At 44.6% G+C, this 18581-nt stretch overlaps 1 protein-coding gene across 2 annotated transcripts in view; it reads left to right on the top strand.

Annotated features, from left to right (window-relative positions):
• Positions 1 to 6093: 6093 nt before the first annotated feature.
• The window catches only part of LOC130115453 (spectrin beta chain, non-erythrocytic 4-like), a 161919-nt gene continuing 149431 nt past the window's right edge, over positions 6094 to 18581 (top strand). For both annotated transcript variants that reach the window (XM_056283117.1, XM_056283118.1), the window contains exons 1-3: positions 6094 to 6238; positions 7212 to 7363; positions 7945 to 8118. In XM_056283117.1, coding sequence (XP_056139092.1) covers positions 6094 to 6238; positions 7212 to 7363; positions 7945 to 8118 — 471 coding nt within the window. The remainder of the gene's footprint in view (positions 6239 to 7211; positions 7364 to 7944; positions 8119 to 18581) is intronic.

Below are 18581 nucleotides of genomic sequence, written 5' to 3' on the forward strand. Positions count from 1 at the left end.
TCCACTTTGCATCTTTCACATGGAATCTTGTTATATTAATCTCATAAACCCATAATCCTCACATCCCCCCAATCTTCAGTAATTAAAATGTAAATGTTAAATTATTGCATAACATAAGCACACAAACAGCCTCGGGGGAACAGTCTGTATACAATGATAATGGTGACACAAAAACAGTATCAATAATAATAATATGGTGATGATAATAATAGTGAGACATAGATAATAGCCAAAACATTATGACCACCTGCCTAATATGCTTTTTGGTCCTCTGTGTGCCTCCAAAACAGCACCAACCTACCGAGGCATGGACTTCACAAGACCCCTGAAGGAAAGGTGTCCTGTGGTATGTGGCACCAAAACATTAGCAGCAGATCCTTCAAGTCCTGTAAATTGTGAGGTGGAGCCGCCGTAGATTGGATTTATCGGTCCAGCACATCCCACAGATGCTCAATCGGATTGAGATCTGGAGAATTTGGAGGCCAGGGCAACACCTTGAATACTTCATCATGTTCCTCAAACTATTCCTGAACAATTTTTGCAGTGTGGCAGGGTGCATCATCCTGCTGAAAGAGACCACTGCCATCAGGGCATACCTTGCCATGAAGGGGTGTACCTGGTCTGCAACGATGACTAGGTGCACGTAGGTGGTAGGTAGGGAGGTTACATGTGTCAAATTGACATCCACACGAATGGCCGGATCCAGCGTATCCCAGCAGAACTTTGCCTAGAGCGTCAACACTGCCTCCACCGGCTTGTGGTCTTCCCACAATGCATCCAGGTGCCATCACTTCCCCAGGTAAACGGCACACACGTACATGAAATCCATGTGAACTAAAAGAAAGCTGAACTCATTGGACCAGGGGACCTTCTTCAACTGCTCCAAGGTCCAGTTCTGACACTTGCGTGCCCATCGTAGGCGCTTTCGACGGTGGACAGGGGTCATCGTGGGCACTCTGACCAGTCTGTGGCTATGCAGCCCCATACACAGCAGAGTGTGACGCACTGTGTGTTGTGACACGTTTCTCCTGTAACCACCATTACAATTTTCTGTGGCTTGCGCCACTGTAGACCTTCTGTCGGTTCACACCAGACGGGATAGCCTTTTGTTGCCCTCGCGCGTTGATGAGCCTTGGGTGTTCACCGCCGTTTCGCTGGTTTGTGGTTTGTCCCTCCTCGGTCCACCACTGCTGACCGGAAGCACTCCACAAGCCTTGCCGTGTCAGAGATGCTCTGACCCAGTCGTCTGGCCGTAACGATTTGGCCCTTGTCAAAGTCACTCAGGTCTTTACTCCCGCTCATTTCCCCTGCATCCAACACGTATGACCACGAGAACCTGATTGTTCGCTCTCCATCTAATCTACCCAGACCTTGACACGTGGCCTTGCGTGGAGATGGTCGTTATTCGGTGCGCCTCTGAGTGGTCATAATGTTTTGGCTCATCATTGTAACTATAATATAGATAAATCTGGTTAGAAGTAATGTAGGTAATAATAAAACATAATATTTACGATAATGATAATATAAAATATCACTAAACACTTTATTCAGAGAGCAGTTGACGTAACTCTTGGGTTACAAGCTTCTTTTGCGAAGAAATAAGTAAAAAAAAATCTAGTTTCAGTTGCCAACATGGAGATTTACTTTAGCAAAGCAATCAAGATGTAAGTGGTAGAGCTTCTCTGTAGCTGAGCAGTTCCAGCTTATACCATGTGACCACTTGACCATGTGACCATGTGGTCACAACCGTCGCCGGTTCGATTCCAGCTGGTGACCGTTGTTGCCTGTCTCTCTCTCCTTCCCCCCCTCTCTCATTTCCTGTCTGCCTCTTCACTGTCGCTGTCTAACAAAGGCGAAAAGAAAAGTCGAAGCAGAAACATGATAGTCAAATGTAGATTTTTTTTTATTATCCTGCTTTCACCTCAGATGACCTCTTCTACTTTTATCTTTGAGCTCTTCATTTTCCTATTATCATGCCCTTATCACGTACTATCGTGACCTTATTTTTTATCAGTCAACTTTCATTTCATGTAAGGCGCACTGCATCACGTGAAATGTACTGCGATGATAAAGTTTGATTGGCTCGTTGATTTAAGTCTATTTCGGTCAGTCTCATATTTGCATGTCGGCCTTGCCACGTAATCACCCGTCCACTCGTTGTGCAGCATTGTTTAAGAGAGAGAGAGGGAGAGAGCGAGAGAGACATGCAACAACGGTCACCAGCTGGAATCCAACTAGTGACGGTTGTGACCACGTGGTCAGATGGTCACATTTTCCAAATCCAAGAGCTAAGCCCCAAAAGGAGCCCCCTCAGTCAGCTGGTTGTGAAACCAACTAACCCCGTAACCGCTAACACATGAGTTTCAGACCAGCGCTGCTGACCAACCACAGATTAGAGTAAACCACATCGTCACACAATGCAACAACTCATATGTGTAACACTGGTACATAGAAACCAAATTACAACACCAACCAGAATGATATGGGGCCCTAAAAAGAGAAGACAAACTGGCTGACTGTCTGTCCACCGTCAGAGACGGTCAGCACAGACACATCCTCACCAAGTACAGGCTCACTGACCACAGTCTAGCCACTGACAAGGGCAGACACACAACACAAAGAGCAAAGAAAATGTGGTCACTGTACAGCAGGTGAGGTGGAGCCAGAGATGCACTTCCTGCTAAATTGTGAGAACTTCCAGAACATAAGAGAAAAACACCAGGAGACATCTGAAAACCAGAGTCCAAATGTTCTACTCCTGGACGGGAAAGAACAATGGCCACCTATTTTAGGAGAGGGTCAAAGGTCGCCCCTCGCGGCACAACGTGTGTTAGAATGCCATAGCCTAAGAGTCAGTGAGTGACCAAAACACTGTCAGTTACTGTTCAAATACTATTCTATATTTCTGCCAGTTCTACCTATTCCTTCTTCCATTTGTTTTATTTATTTTAGTTGTTTATTTATTGCGGCACGGTGGCGCAGTGGTTAGCGCAGTCGCCTCAGAGCAAGAAGGTCCTGGGTTCGAGCCCCGGGGTAGTCCAACCTTTGCGGTCGTCCTCTGTGTGGAGTTTGCATGTTCTCCCACAGTCCAAAGACATGTAGGTCAGGTGAATCGGGTATGAATATGTGTGTGTGTGTGTGTGTGTGTGTGGAATTGGGGGGGGGCTGTGATGGCCTGGAGGCCTGTCCAGGGTGTCTCCCCGCCTGCCGCCCATTGACTCCTGGGATAAGCTCCCAGCATCCCCGCAACCCTGAGAGCAGGATAAGCGGTTCGGATAATGGAATGGCTACTTGGCAACATTGTAATCAATGCAGTCATGCCAGTAAAGCATTATTGAATTGAATTGAATTGGGAGAGAGAGAGAGAGAGAGAGAGAGAGAGAGAGAGAGAGAGAGAGAGAGAGAGAGAGAGAGCTGGTGATGATATGGTGACATTTCATATGGCTGAATGGTTAGTATCGCACAGCATGAGGGTCCTGGTTTCCTCTGGGTATTTCCCCACCCCCCAACTCTTACACTCACACACACACCAGCTGACCCGTAAACCCTCCTTCTACATGACAGGTTTATGTGTGAACACAGTCATGTTTAAAAACGGGTTTGGTCTTTTCCCATGGACTGCGGCCTGTCTCCCTCCTGCCCCAATGCCTGCTGGGATACTTGATGTTGTCCGGTGGCCCTGAATGATGATGATGGATGAATGAATGAATCCTGGTCGTCACATGAGGGGCCCTCAAGCACGAGCCTTAAAAACATCTGAAGCTCTGTTCTGTGTGTGTGTGTGTGTGTGTGTGTGTGTGTGTGTGTGTGTGTGTGTGTGTGTGTGTGTGTGTGTGTGTGTGTGTGTGTACAGAGATGGACTTACATTTGCATCTTTCCTTTTAATCCGGACGTTATTTTGGGGCCTGAAACACGGAAGAAAAGGGAAGATAATAATTTCTCGGCTGTGTTTTACCCGTCTGACTCATCACACAGATTCTATTATTGGACTCGCTTTTGTAAAGCACTCTGATGCCAGGCTGGCAGAGGTGATGTTGCATGATTCATGAATGGAAGGGAAGGTTTTTTTTTTTTTTTTAGCAAACGTCAAACCGTTTTTGTTTTTTAGGGTGGGCGGGGGGGGGGGGGGCTGCAAAGCAAACTCTATAACTAGTGTGTTGGTTTTTGAGGGATAATATCTGCGATGATAGACTAAAAAGCAGCAATAATAGACTATATATAATATACTATAATAACAGAGAATCGACTTAGTAATTAATTATATACTAACTATTACTATAATTATATATAATTATATCTATAACTTAATAATAGATAAGACTATCTATCTATCTATCTATCTATCTATCTATCTATCTATCTATCTATCTATCTATCTATCTATCTATCTATCTATCTATCTATCATCTCTTCTCTTTATCTATCTATCTATAGCTCTCTCTCTCTCTCTCTCTCTCTCTCTATCTATCTATCTATGGCTCTATCTATCTATAGCTCTCTCTCTCTCTCTCTCTCTCTCTATCTATCTATCTCTATCTATCATCTCTTCTCTTTATCTATCTATCTAATTATCTATCTATCTATCTATCTATCTATCTATCTATCTATCTATCTATCTATCTATCTATCTATCTATCTATCTATCTATCTATCTATCTATCATCTCTTCTCTTTATCTATCTATCTATCTATCTATAGCTCTCTCTCTCTCTCTCTCTCTCTCTCTCTCTCTCTCTCTCTCTCTCTCTCTCTCTCTCTATCTATCTATCTATCTATGGCTCTATCTATCTATAGCTCTCTCTCTCTCTCTCTATCTATCTATCTCTATCTATCATCTCTTCTCTTTATCTATCTATCTAATTATCTATCTATCTATCTATCTATCTATCTATCTATCTATCTATCTATCTATCTATCTATCTATCTATCTATCTATCTATCTATCTATCTATCTATCTATCTATCTATCTATCTCTATCATCTCTTCTCTTCTACCTATCTATAGCTCTCTCCCTCTCTCTCTATCTATCTCTATCTATCATCTCTTCTCTTTATCTATCTATCTATCTATCTATCTATCTATCTATCTATCTATCTATCTATCTATCTATCTATCTATCTATCTATCTATCTATCTATCTATCTATCTCATCTCTTCTATATCTATCTATCTCTATCATCTCTTCTCTTCTATCTATCTATAGCTCTCTCCCTCTCTCTCTCTCTCCCTCTCCCTCTCTATCTATCGATCTATCTGTCTCTATCTGTCTTGTGAGATGGTGTCATATGCCCCTTTTCCACTACATGGTACCGGCTCAATTTGATTCAACTTTTTCATGTCCCATTACTGGGAAGTTGCGGCTTTTTGGTAACTGTTACCACTTCTCCGGTACCACCTTTGTCGAGGTTCCCAAAAACACTGGAGCGGGTACCAAAATCCCTGCAGACCAGCTACACTGAGAGGGTACTGTTATGGAAAACGACACTCTGCGATTCGAGTGGAGCCGGTACCATGTCGTGGAAGTAGTCTTGTCCTCTGGATGATATGGTGTTACAACAGAAGGTTCTCCTGAATGACGGCAGACTTGTGGTGCTCCATGTGCCGCACGGTGACGTGGAGTCCTGCAGGGCAGCCTCAAACCAGACCCTGCACCCTAAACTGTAGAGACGTACCATATATCAGTCAGGACTTGATGCTTTTCTGAAAACGTTGTATGAGTTGCCAGCTGGTTGCCTATTGATGATAACTGACTGAAGGTCTAGGGCTAGTCTCACCTCCTGTTTACTGGTCATGACGTCCCTGAGGCTTTGACTGGCTCCAGCCCCCAAGTCTCTGAACGGGATTAAGTAGGTGTAGGGACGAATGAGTGAATGAATGAATGTTTCTTAGGGAAATTTGAAGGGTTCAATATGAGTTAATAAGTGTTTGACTGGAGGTGCAGTCACCAAGCTCTTTTGAGGAAGGTGTGGAAAACTGTCTACTTACGAGGATATGTTTGAAAGTTGTAAGGTTTTAGATGTGATCGCACCTTTCCTAACATATCTGCATGTGTGTGTGTGTGTGTGTGTGTGTGGTGCAGGGTGTCGGGCGCGATGGCCAATGCCTCCCCAGATGTGGACAACGCGGAAGCCCAGCGCCAGCTCAACAACAACAACCGGCCAATCAGCTCAGGGCTTTGGGAGACGGAGTGCACCAGTGCCAAGCTGTTTGAGTGCTCGCGCATCAAGGCCTTGGCAGGTCAGAAACCCCCGCCAAACACGTGAACAGATAACACACATGTGTCTAAGACGAATGCAGACACACACAACTGGAGGAGGAGTGCCTAAGAAAATAGATAAGAATGTACTGAGTAGAAATGAAAATCACCAACACGGGTGTCACCGGATCGAATCCCCCGTGTTACCTCCGGCTTGGTCCCTACAGACACAATCGGCCGCGTCTGCGGGTGGGAAGCCGGATGTGGGTATGTGTCCTGGTCGCTTCCTCTGTTCGGGGGGAAGGGTGAACTGGGGGGGAATAGCTTGATCCGCCCACGAGCTACGTCCCCCTGGTGAAACTCCTCACTGCCAGGTGAAAAGAAGCGGCTGGAGACTCCACATGTGTCGGAGGAGGCATGTGGTAGTCTGCAGCCCTCCCCCCGGATCAGCAGAGGGGGTGGAGCAGCGAAAATACGGCAGCTGTAACTTCTGCAGCTGAATGCAGAAATGACCCTTGCAGCCCAGACTGGAATAGCGAGGTCAGTACTCTGCAGGACCAGACTGTGTGTGTCTGCTGTTGTCACTGGAAACCACTCCTGGATGTGAAATGTATTTGTTAACACAGTTCTACCTCGTTTGCTAACAGCTTGCAGCTCCTGCTTCGTGCTGAGTTGAATTCGACATGTAAGCACATGACGGCAATATTCAGATTTTACCCCTTCGCTGTGTTCATCTCATGCCCCACCCTTATGTCGGCCTCCAAACCTGACATAGGGCCTAAACTGAAATCACTCTCACAAAGATGGCGGTCAGATGTGTCTGCAGATGTGTGTGATCGATAGTGAAATCTGATTGGCTCGCGAGACAGAAACTCACATGTGCAGCCTTACGTTATCGAAAACGGCACCGCGGCCATGGCAACGTTTTAGAAGCTATTCCCACATGTCTGACTTCCTCCATTGTGAGGAAGGAATAATGTCCGTCTCTGTGATTACTTTGATTGTGTCACGAAGATGAGCGGGATGCGGTGCAGAAGAAGACCTTCACCAAGTGGGTCAATTCCCACCTGGCCAGGGTGTCCTGCCGCATTGCCGACCTCTACAACGACCTGAGGGACGGCTACATGCTCACCAGGCTGCTGGAGGTCCTCAGTGGGGAGCTACTGGTGGGTGCAGAACACAGGCACTCACGCACACAAAGACACAGACACAAAAACGCACACGGCTGCCCACTGCCACCTAGTCACACGGCTAGGATGAGTTGGATGCAGAGGAGGAATTTCCCCGCAGGGATTAACGAATTATATCATCGTTGTCATCATCGTCTTCTTCTTCTGCTTCACACACACACACAAATACATATGGGAAAATGGGCAAGTACACACGCACACAAAATCACATGCATGCACAAAAAAACACACAGGTGTGCACAGACACACATCAACTCACAAACATTCACAATATACACACACACACACACAACAGCATACACTGTCCAACACATCTCTCTCTCTCTCTCTCTCTCTCTCTCTCTCTCTCTCTCTCTCTCTCTCTCTCTCTCTGTCTCTGTCTCTCCCACCCTTTATATTTATTTGGTTGGTGGTGTTAAGAGTATAGCTCTTTACGTGTGTGTGTGTGTGTGTGTGTGTCTGTGTCCTTTCTGTATCTGTCACTCTCCCTTAAATAGTCCAGTGACAGATAAAGTAATCAGTCCTCCTCTCTTCGCTCTCTCGCTGTCTCCGCCCAGCCGAGGCCCACACGGGGCCGCATGCGCATCCACTGCCTGGAGAATGTGGACAAGGCTCTCCAGTTCCTCAAGGAGCAGAGGGTCCACCTGGAGAACGTCGGCTCCCATGACATCGTCGACGGCAACCACCGCCTCACCCTGGGCCTCATCTGGACCATCATCCTCCGCTTCCAGGTAAAAACTCTGACGCACATTACCCCCCCCCCCCCCGTTCACAGACGCTGTTCAGACAGAAGCCATCTGAACTGGAAGGTCTTAACCTGATTGGGAAAACACATGGGACGGAAGGTGTACATGTGCACCACACTTTATGTGGTGATGCAGTGTAACTGCAGTCTGTACCCTTTGCCTGCGTTACTATGTACGTGAGGCCTGCAGGGTAGAAACGTCATCGCTGCAGCTGGTGTAGTCAAATACATGCTGATTTATACATATATTTACAATTCACCTCCATATTCACATCCGTCAGCCTTCACTCCTTTGCCCCATCCACAGCAACAAAAAAAAAAAGTCCCTGCAGAAGATTTGATGGACAGGACTGCACTGGAGACATGCTTTCATTTTTGATGGCTCCTACAGTAAAGCCATACAGGATGAAAAGTTAAAATACATGCTGCACCGCATCATGTCTTATGACCCTTCATCTGCCATTTTTCTGTGTTTATTTACATTACTTCTTCCATGCTGAGGTGTGGTGTCTATTTAAGATATTGCACCTGAAAAGTTAGATCGGATCACAATGTGGACAACATAAATATCAGGTGTAAATGCAAAGGATGTGAGCGGATCTCATTTTCGAGCATAGTGACCTATATCTTGATAGCGTGCCAGAATATAGGTTATGGTGTGATACCAGGTGTAAATGGACTCACAGAGAAAGGTTGAGATGAAATCCTAATAAGTGCCTTGTGCCAAAGTGCCTTTGAGCGAGGCACCAAACGTTAATCAGTGTTGGGGAGTAGCTCACTAAAGGTAGCTAAACTAATAGCTTAAAGCTGCAAGTCGCAACTTTTCTCCATTGATAAGGGGCTATCTCATCCATTTTAAACATTAATTGGGATGTGGTGGTTCTGTTGGACAGACAGTCAGTATTCCCGTAGAAGGAGGCACGGTGGCCCGGTGTTTAGCACTGCTGCCTCACAGCAAGAAGGTCCTGGGTTCGAACCCCAGGCCGTCCCAGGTCCTTTCTGTGTGGAGTCTGCATGTTCTCCCCGTGTCTGCGTGGGTTTCCTCCGGGTGCTCCGGTTTCCTCCCAGCATCAAAAAAAGACATGCATGCTAGGGTTAATACTCCTGTCTGTGCCCCTGAGCAAGGCAATGGAAAGAAGAACTGGAATTGGTCCCCGGGCGCTGCAGCTGCCCACTGCTGCTGTACAATAGGGTGGGTTAAATGCAGACACGTTTGTTGTCAGAACACAATGACTAATTAAAGTGGCTTTCTTAACAGTGTTGTGGTATAGGTGGATGTAGGAGGCAGAGAGGAACAGACCTGTTGACTGATTTCCTGGGACGACAAACCAGGTGTAGCAGGACTACAAACCAGGTGTAGCAGCCATTGTGGCTGGTGTGCTATCAGCTCAGCAGTAAACAGTTCCCACCCTTGTAAAAATGGATCCTGGGACCAAAGCTACCACAGACAGTCTGATGTATTACAGACTACATCACACTATATGGTAACACTGTTGAACAGCCATATTGGTTGTCATGGAGACATCGGCGCCACGTCTTTTTCCCTGCTGGAGTTGATTTCTGCGCCAGAATAAACTGAACAGTTTGTTGCTGTGCATTTTGACATGATGGATAATTAAGCCGGCACCTTGATTAATTCAAGGTGGGCTGAACATTGTTTAAAAAAAAACACAACAACAACAAAGACTGAGTTTAAAAAAAAAGTCAGTTGCATGATACTGTGGGAGCCCGTATCCACCAGAATTTAAAAAAAAGAAAAGAAAAGAAAGAAGAAAGTTTGGTTAATTGCAACACTATTTCTCAGAATTGGGACTTTCTTTCTCAGAATTCTGCAATTGTGAGAAATAATGTTGCAATTAACCAAACATTTTTTTAATATGTGGTGGATTTCGGCTCGCGTAGGGATCCCCTGTATGAAAGTGTGTTTATTTTGTCTTGTGTAAATGACACGCAGCAACCGATTTTTACTTTTTGATTTTGATGAAGTAGTTTCACACTCTCACTCTGAAATATTTGTTGGGACATTTCTGGCTGAGAGGAAACATTAAACAGATTTGAGCTGGGGTATCGGATATAACGTAAATATCTCTGCAGCTGCCGAGTGAACGTCACGTGACATTTTAAAGCCACGCACAAATTTAAAACGTGGATTTGACAGTTTTATGAACACGTGTGAACCAAGACTGTACAGCGCCGCCCTCTGAAAAACACACCCATGAGAATAAGATGGGAAGTATTTGTATGAAAAAGGATTCGTATGGGCAAGTTCCCCTCTTGTGTTTACACAATTTACACAATGACAACATTGAAAGAGGATAACACAATTATAATGGAATTATAAAATATATGAAGAACATGATGATGAGGATGCCAAGCAGTGTCCAGGTGGCGACCACCATCACCGTGGAGACCTGGGAGGAGGGCAGACTGCATGTGCACACAGGGGATACTTTATATACATGGGAGAAGAGAGAGAGAGAGAGAAAAGACATGAGAGAACAGTTTGCAATAGTCATAATCTATACTCTATAATGTATACACTATACTCTATAATCTATACACTATATTCTATACTCTATAATGTATACACTATACTCTATAATGTATACACTATAGTCTATACTCTATAATGTATACACTATAATCTATACACTATAGTCTATACTCTATAATCTGGTAGGCAGAACAGTGGTTGGTAAATTCATTGAGACAGAAATCGACCCGCCATGCAGTCCAGGTTGTGAAGCACACAACGTAAAGGATGGTGTTTGTGACATTGCCGGGAGGTCAGGGTGGACAGTTGTTTTTTTTTTACAAAAGCTTTTAGTTAAATAAAAATCTGGGACAACAATCATCAATCATTTGATTGTTTTACTGCTGTGTGAAGCTTTTAGTTTAGTTTAATAAATATTGCTTTTCCATTACATAGTCAACAAATAAGTTTCCATTGCTGTCAGTCAAGGTGCATTATAATTGCTTTATGTTTTTTGCTTTCTTTTAATTGAAGAGTAGAGAATCACAGTGCTAGTTTGGAATCACTGGGATAAAGAATGAATGACTTCAGTAGTCCGGTTTCTCTTCTCTTATGCCTCTCTCTGCATGTTAACAATTCCTATTGTCTCTTTTTTATGTTATTATGTTTGTTTTATCATTATTATAATTTTGTGCTTAGATTTTTGACACCTTACTTGTGGCTTTTGTGAAATCCTATGAAACGACACCTTATTCTAGCCTGGTAACTCAAAGCGGCTTTGTGCATGTAGTTACACATATTGCTCCACACCGGAGGAACATTGTCAGCGACTGAGTTGTCGATACTTGATTTTGTTGCCCAAGGGGTCCGTAAAAATACGATAGTACAGTACTGTTGTAGTCCACTATAGTGCAGATCTTCTGTTTTCAGTACTAGTTCCACGTGGAGAGGATGGCAAAGCTGTTGCGTCATCACAGCGTGCCGGTCACCACAGGCCTCTGGCTGAGGCGTGACGTCACCCAGGTTTCATTTGCTTAGCTGTGGCAGACTGCTGCTTTCTAGATTATTCTTAGGTACACACACACGCACATGCATCCATGTTGCAGCACAGGATCTGTGACTGATCGTCCATATGTTGCTACAAATAAAATATATTTTTTTTACCAAAGCCACCAAAGTTAATATTGTGCTTCTGTAATGCTAACTTTGCATAGCCGCCTCATAGCGGCTGTCTCTTTGGGGTCAGTATCGTCATGCTGTCACCTAGTTAACTACAGCTATTATCTATGCTAGCCGGTTCCTTGTTGAAGCTATGATGCTTTGCTAACCAGCCTTCTACTACAATAAGGGTATTGTTTAGCATACTAGTGTAACCGGTTATTTTCTTGCCCGGTGCGGGATTCGATACGGGGTGTACTGCACCACAAGGCGACATCACTAACCACATTTATTTTATTTTTTGTGTGCATTTACTTAAAACAGGGCTGATATTTATTTGAGGGAGGATACGTTCCAGTCCATTAGTTAATTATTTGGACTTAGGTAGCATACTACTACCAGACCCTGGAATACATTTCCTGTTACAGTACAATTTAAATCTGGTGTCATCTTGATTTATTTCTATTTAAAGAGGGACAAATACTTGGTTACATGCTGAATAAGGACAAAATTGGTGCCCGAACAGGGACTCTTAAAGAGACAGTGTATCTATTAACACTGAATCAACTGCATTTTGGCCTTTTGTCCTCACATATAAATTGCCTTAGGTCACAAAAACAGAATTTTTAAAACGCCTTCTAAAGTGCAGATTTTTTTAAAACTCCGGTTTCTGTGTATCCGTATGTATATTTAACGTAACATAACGTAACATAACATCAGCGAACACCTTGTCCAAGTTACCGAAGCTCTTTATAAAGCTTCAAAAAGCGCAGTGCTACAGCACACTCAGCGACCGGTTCACTACAACAGTAGGAGTGAGATAAGGTTGTTTACTGTCACCATGCCTTTTCAGTGTATTCCTTGAAGAGATCGTCACCAACGCTATGGAGGGCTTTGAACCAACTCTCACAAAAAATCACTAAACTTCGCTTTGCAGATGACAGATCTAATCGCCAGCAACAGGGAAGAACTAGCTGAAATAACCAGAAGACTGGACAAGGCGGCTAAAGGCATGGGTGTGTTGATCAGTACTCAAAATAGCAAAATCATGACAACAAAAGATCACCCGAGGAGTGAGACTGAAGAGACTGAAGAGCAGAATACGGAAATCATTGTTGGCAGTGAAAAAGCTTGAGGAAGTCATGTCTTTCAAATATCTCGGATCTGTGATTAACGAAGACGGAAGATATGAAAAAGAAATTAGTAGCAGAATCGCCATCGCAACAAGCACAATGAGCAAGCTCAACACGATCTGGAAAGATAAAAATCATGGAATTAAGTCAAAAATGCAACTGCTCCGCACCATCATAATAGTAACTCTTCTATACGGTGCAGAATTCTGGACCCTAACAAAAGCTATGGGGAATTTTTTTTGGTGGGGGGGTTTCAAGTCACTACCGCCAAAAGAAAATGAGCTCACTACGCATGCTCAGAATCTTCTCTGGTATTTGACGTTTCGTTGCTGTAGACTTTATCGCCACCTTCTGGCCCGGCATGATTGTTTGCGCGTTCGTAGTCGTTTTTGCGTTCTCGTGTGTACGGAGATACTTTTCTAAAATGAAGGGCCTGTGGACAGAATTTTTTCTTTTTTAAAAACGTAGGGGGGAAATATCCGTTTAGAAAAATATCCATGTACGTGTGGTCAAGGCCTTATTTTGCCGTGGCGGGACGCCAACTTTAAGCGTTGTGTTTACAAATGTAGGGCCGTAACCGACAAATCCTACTCGTTATACCTTCAAGCATGGTTAACCCATGCTTAAAGGTATAACCTTTAAAGGTCCTAACTCTAAACCCTATGAAGGCTGTTCTAGAATGACACAAAGGTGTTTGATTTCCTGAGCGGAAGCCCCTGGCTTTAATGTCTTAATGCATGCTCAATAACCCAGGTAAGAAAATCAAAGACAGTTCTGTTGTGTATTGGTATTAAGAAAGAAGCACGGAACAGAGAAGACTTTCGCGTAACTTTACTGTATAAGCTCAAGTTTTTCCACACACTACTTCTTCTCCTTCATCTCTATTATCCCCATAAGATCAAACAGTATCACAACAGTTACCTAGTGCAACCTATAGGATTGGAATGGAATAGCATTCAGAACACAACATTTCCCTCTCTCCTAAAATTTTTACTTCTATATAAAACAAACGGGTATAGAAGCAAATGCAGCAAACAAGTAACTTTTGAAATGATAACCTAATAGGCCATATGTCTCTTGTACTCAAGTTACATAGTCTTTGATCCAAACTGGCTGTGTTCTGATCCGCTGGCTCGGATTTCGTATAGTGTCACTTGTAGCAGGCTCCGTAGGCCTCTGATCTTCTGCTGGAAGAGTGACGGTCTCCGACAGTGCATACAAGTGTGAAGCATCCCAAGTCTTCCCATCAGCTAGTGTGTAACTGTGAGGTCCTTTCTGCTGTGTCACCTTAAGAGGCTCCCTGAACTTGGACTTTCCTTTCTTGACATGCATGGGGTTTCTCACACGCACAAGGCTTCCGGGCTGCAGATTGGGAGTCTTAGCATGTCTCTTGGCATCGGCATATGTTTTCACGTGTAACTGTTTCTTTGTAACTCTGTCTCTCAGTTCATGATCTTGTGCAGGTGTGAACTTTGATTGGATAGAGAGTTTGGTTCTCATTTTTCTTCCATACATGAGCTGAAAGGGTGATGTTCCTGTGGTTGCATGTGGTGTAGATCTGTAGGCTTGCAGGAACTCAGTGATATGTGCTTTCCGTGGAGCTTTCTCTCTCTGTGCGGTAAGGAGGCTTTCTTGTAACACCCCATTTAGTCTCTCTACAGCTCCATTTTCTTCGGATGGTAGATTGTAGTCTTGATGTGTTGGATATCTAGTTTTTCCAGGAAAGAAGACATTTCAGAGGAGATTAGCTGTGGGCCATTATCAGTCACCACAGCCATGGGGATCTCATGAATGCAATTACCGTAGCTTTAGTGCATTGTGGAGCAAAACACACCTCTGGCCACTCTGAATAATAATCCACCATGGTAATAGCGAATTTACAGTCAGGATGACTGGTCTCAGTTGGTCCAACTATGTTTAGTGCCACTTTTTGCCAGGGTCCATCAGGCAAAGGGACTGGTGTCATTGGTGCAGAGGCTGTTCTTGCAGTCTTATTATTCAGCTGACAAGGCACACAGGAGGCAGTGACAGACTGTGCCAGCGCATCCATCTTAGGCCACCAATACAAATCTCTCAGTCTCTGTTTGGTGCACACAGTACCTTGGTGGCTGTCATGTGCTAGGTGCACCATGTGGGGATGTAGCCTTACTGGCACCACAAGTCTGTGGCTCCCTCTCAATATAAGTTAGTCGTGCACTGGTAACTCATCCCTAACCTGGTAGTAAGGCATCATGTCAGCAGGCAGACCTTTTGGTGATGCAGGCCACCCTTTACTCATGTAAGTGTGCAGCTTACGTAGCTCTGGGCAGGAAGGACATAACTCTGTGAAGTCAGATATGGGCACAGCAGTCAAAAGGGTGGAGACAGCAGCAACAGTCTCTGGTTCCATGTTTGTGAAGCTGTCCTGTTCATATGGCAGTGGCAAACGGGAAAGACAATCTGCTGTATGATTCTGAGCACCACGCCTGTAGATAATATCATAGTTGAAACAGAGCAGCCTGACAGACCAGCGTGCTATTCGCATACCAGCTCTACCCATGCCTTTGGTTGCCAGGAGTGTGGTTAAAGCTTGGTGATCAGTTCGTGAGGTGTACTTTGTTCCCCATAAGTAGGTCCTCCAGCGCTCTGTAGCCCACAGGCCAACACTTGTTTTTCCACCACTGAGTATTTCCTCTTAGCCGCACTCAAGGAATGAGAAGCGAAAGCGACTGTTCTTTCAGAGTTATCTGGATGCAATTGTATCAGGACACCACCTATGCCATAGTCTGAGCCGTCTGTAGAAACTATAGTGGGCAGTGAGGGGTCAGACAGGGCAAGTGCCTGCCTGACTGTCAGTAATAAGTTGTTTGACTTGCTGGAAGCTTTTCTATGCATCATTAGTCCATGTGAATGTAGTGTTACGTAGCACATCCCTCATTGGTTCCACAACAGTTGCATAGTTCTGTATGAACTTGGGAGTACCACGCTGTCAGGCCTAGGAAAGACCTGAGACTCTCTGCGATGCCACAGCATCACAGATAGCTACAGTGTGGTCGTCATTTGGCAGCAGACTCTCCTTACATATGGTGTGGCCCAGGTAAGTCAGCTCGTCTTGACAGAATTTGCATTTGTCTGTATTTAGGTGTAGTCCAGCTTCCTGTAACCTGTGTAGTACAGCTTTCAGTCGTGTTTCGTGCTCAGCTCGGCTGGATGAGTATATGATTACATCATCAAGGTAAGCTTGAACCTGATGATATGCATTAACAAGGTCAATAGTTGAGAACGTGGTTACTCCTCTGAGTTCAGAAAAGAGTTCCTCTATGTATGGAATGGGGCAGCATTCAGTCACTATGGCCTTATTGGGCTCCCTGAGGTCGATGCACATCCTAATTCGATCTGAATTCTTGCGTTGAGTCACCACGATTGGTGACACCCATGGAGACGTGTCGATTTTCTCAATTATGTCAGCATCTAGTAGGCGTTTTAACTCTGCAGAAACTGCATCCCTGACAGAGAAGGGCAATCTCCTCAATTTCTGTTGCACTGGTTTTATGTCATCTCTCACTGTAACTTTATGTACAAAATTCTTCACACTGCCTATGGTTGGAGGCGGAACGATAGTAGAGTATGAAGGAATGGCTGTAGTAGCAGGTGGAGGTGAAACTGTGCTAACATGTGGAGGTGGAGCTGCTATCACCCTAACTGGCTGTTCTGATTTGAGGATCACTTTGTTTCCCGCTATAACCATTTTTAATGCCTCAATTAAGTCCAGCCCTAGAAGTAGTGAACCTGACTCCACAATATAGAGGGAAGCTGGGGCAGAACATCCATCATGAAGTACATGTGTATCCAGTCGGCCTAGTACAGGAATTCTCTGTCTGGAGTATGTCACCAGGGGGACTTCTGCTAGTTTCAGGGGTATTCCACTAAATGAAAGCTCATAAACATGAACAGGTAGCAATGAAACTGAAGAGCCTGTATCTATTATCATCTGAAATGGCTGCCTATTGGATGTGCCTATTTCTACAGTGCACATTATTTTCTTCTCTACTGGGGCAGCATCTTTCAGCAGTAGCACTGTCAGTTCAGGAATAACAATCTCCTTCACTTCATGTTTTTGGCTTGAACGACACACTTGTAAAGTGCCCGGTCTTTCCACATGATTTGCATGTTTTGTTTTTAGCAGAGCATTTTGTAGAGTTTGCAAGGTGCTTATCTGAGTCACATCTGTAGCATTTGCGTGTCTCACTTTTTCTTTGGTTACCTGCACTGGTGGCGCGCCCCCCCGCCCCCCCTTTGGAAGTGTAGTCATTTCCCGCACCGGTACATCACTGTTTGAAAGTGCATTAGCATTGCGCATGGCTGATTCCACTTGATTTGCAATTTGAATGGCTTTATCCAATCTCAACTTATCTTCAAGTAGTAAGCGTTCACGTACACGTCCATTGTAGGCTTTTCCCGCTATTTGATCTCGTAGCATATCTTGTTCTGCAGTTCCGAATTCACACAGTGTAACCATTTCACATAGTGCGGAGATATATTGTGCAATAGTTTCATCATGTCTTTGCGCTCGTTGGCGGAATTTATGTCTTTCAGCAGTCACATTTACCTTTGGCACGAAGTGCGCTTGCAGGGCAGCCACGGCCTCTTCGTGGGTGGTGCCTGTTGCAGTCGGTGTGTAGAAAATCCTTTGTGCTTTGGTTCCGAGGCTGTGCAGCAGTACAGCTCGCTTGCAGGCATCGGGCTACTTAGCTCCTTCCACATCAGCCACGAGTAGGTAGTTTTCAAACGTGACAAATGGCACGGTAGGTTCTCCCGGACATTGCATGAACGTGGGAGGCAAAGGAGCAGTAGCCACAGAATGCTTTCACGTAACTTTACTGTGTAAGCTCAAGTTTTTCCCACCCCCTACTTCTTCTCCTTCATCTTTATTATCCCCATAGGATCAAAGCTAGTGCAACCTATAGGCTTGGAATGGAAAAGCAGTCAGAACACAACACGTTCTTTGACCCTGGTTTTAATGTTTTCCATTCGACGGAGATGAAAAGAATGTGTGTGGTATTTATTTCTACACTGCTGAAGTACAGACATGCTATGCTAGTAAGCATGTCAGGCCGCTCAGCAGACTAGCTTAGCACTGGATCAGAATGACCAGTTCAGCAGGGTTGTATATGTGTTCGCTGAATGTTAGCTGAGACTCCTGATTGCCACCAGTCGATGGCCTTGTAAATTTTGTATGAGTTGGAAAAAGGAAGAGAACCTCGTGTGTGTGTGTGGGGGGGGGGGGGGCAGGTTGATTCAGAGAAAATGAGAGAAGAGAAAGCAAATGGATGGGAATAGGACACCAAGAAGGCGCGAGAGAGAGAGATTGCATCACAGACAGGATGAGGAGTAAAAGAGTAAGAGATCTCATACAGTTAGTCCATAATTGGCGGTTTTACCGGTCTAACCCCTATCTCTTTTTTTTTCATATACCTGCACTCAACTGATTCTCAAAGATGCAGAACAAAACGCGTTTCGTGTGCTTTTCACTTTCTCGATACGACTGCGATCCCGTATTTTACCGGACAGTTGGCAGCCCTAGTTACATCCGTATACCCTTCCCTCTCTGAGTCACTCTTCCTTCCTGCTGATGTCCCTGCCCATCTCTCAGCTGCGGTGTGCCATAACGTTGTGCTTTATCAATGTCACCCTTTCCTTGAATAT

The sequence above is a fragment of the Lampris incognitus genome, chromosome 7 (genome assembly GCF_029633865.1).
Source record: "Lampris incognitus isolate fLamInc1 chromosome 7, fLamInc1.hap2, whole genome shotgun sequence".
NCBI lineage: Eukaryota > Metazoa > Chordata > Actinopteri > Lampriformes > Lampridae > Lampris > Lampris incognitus.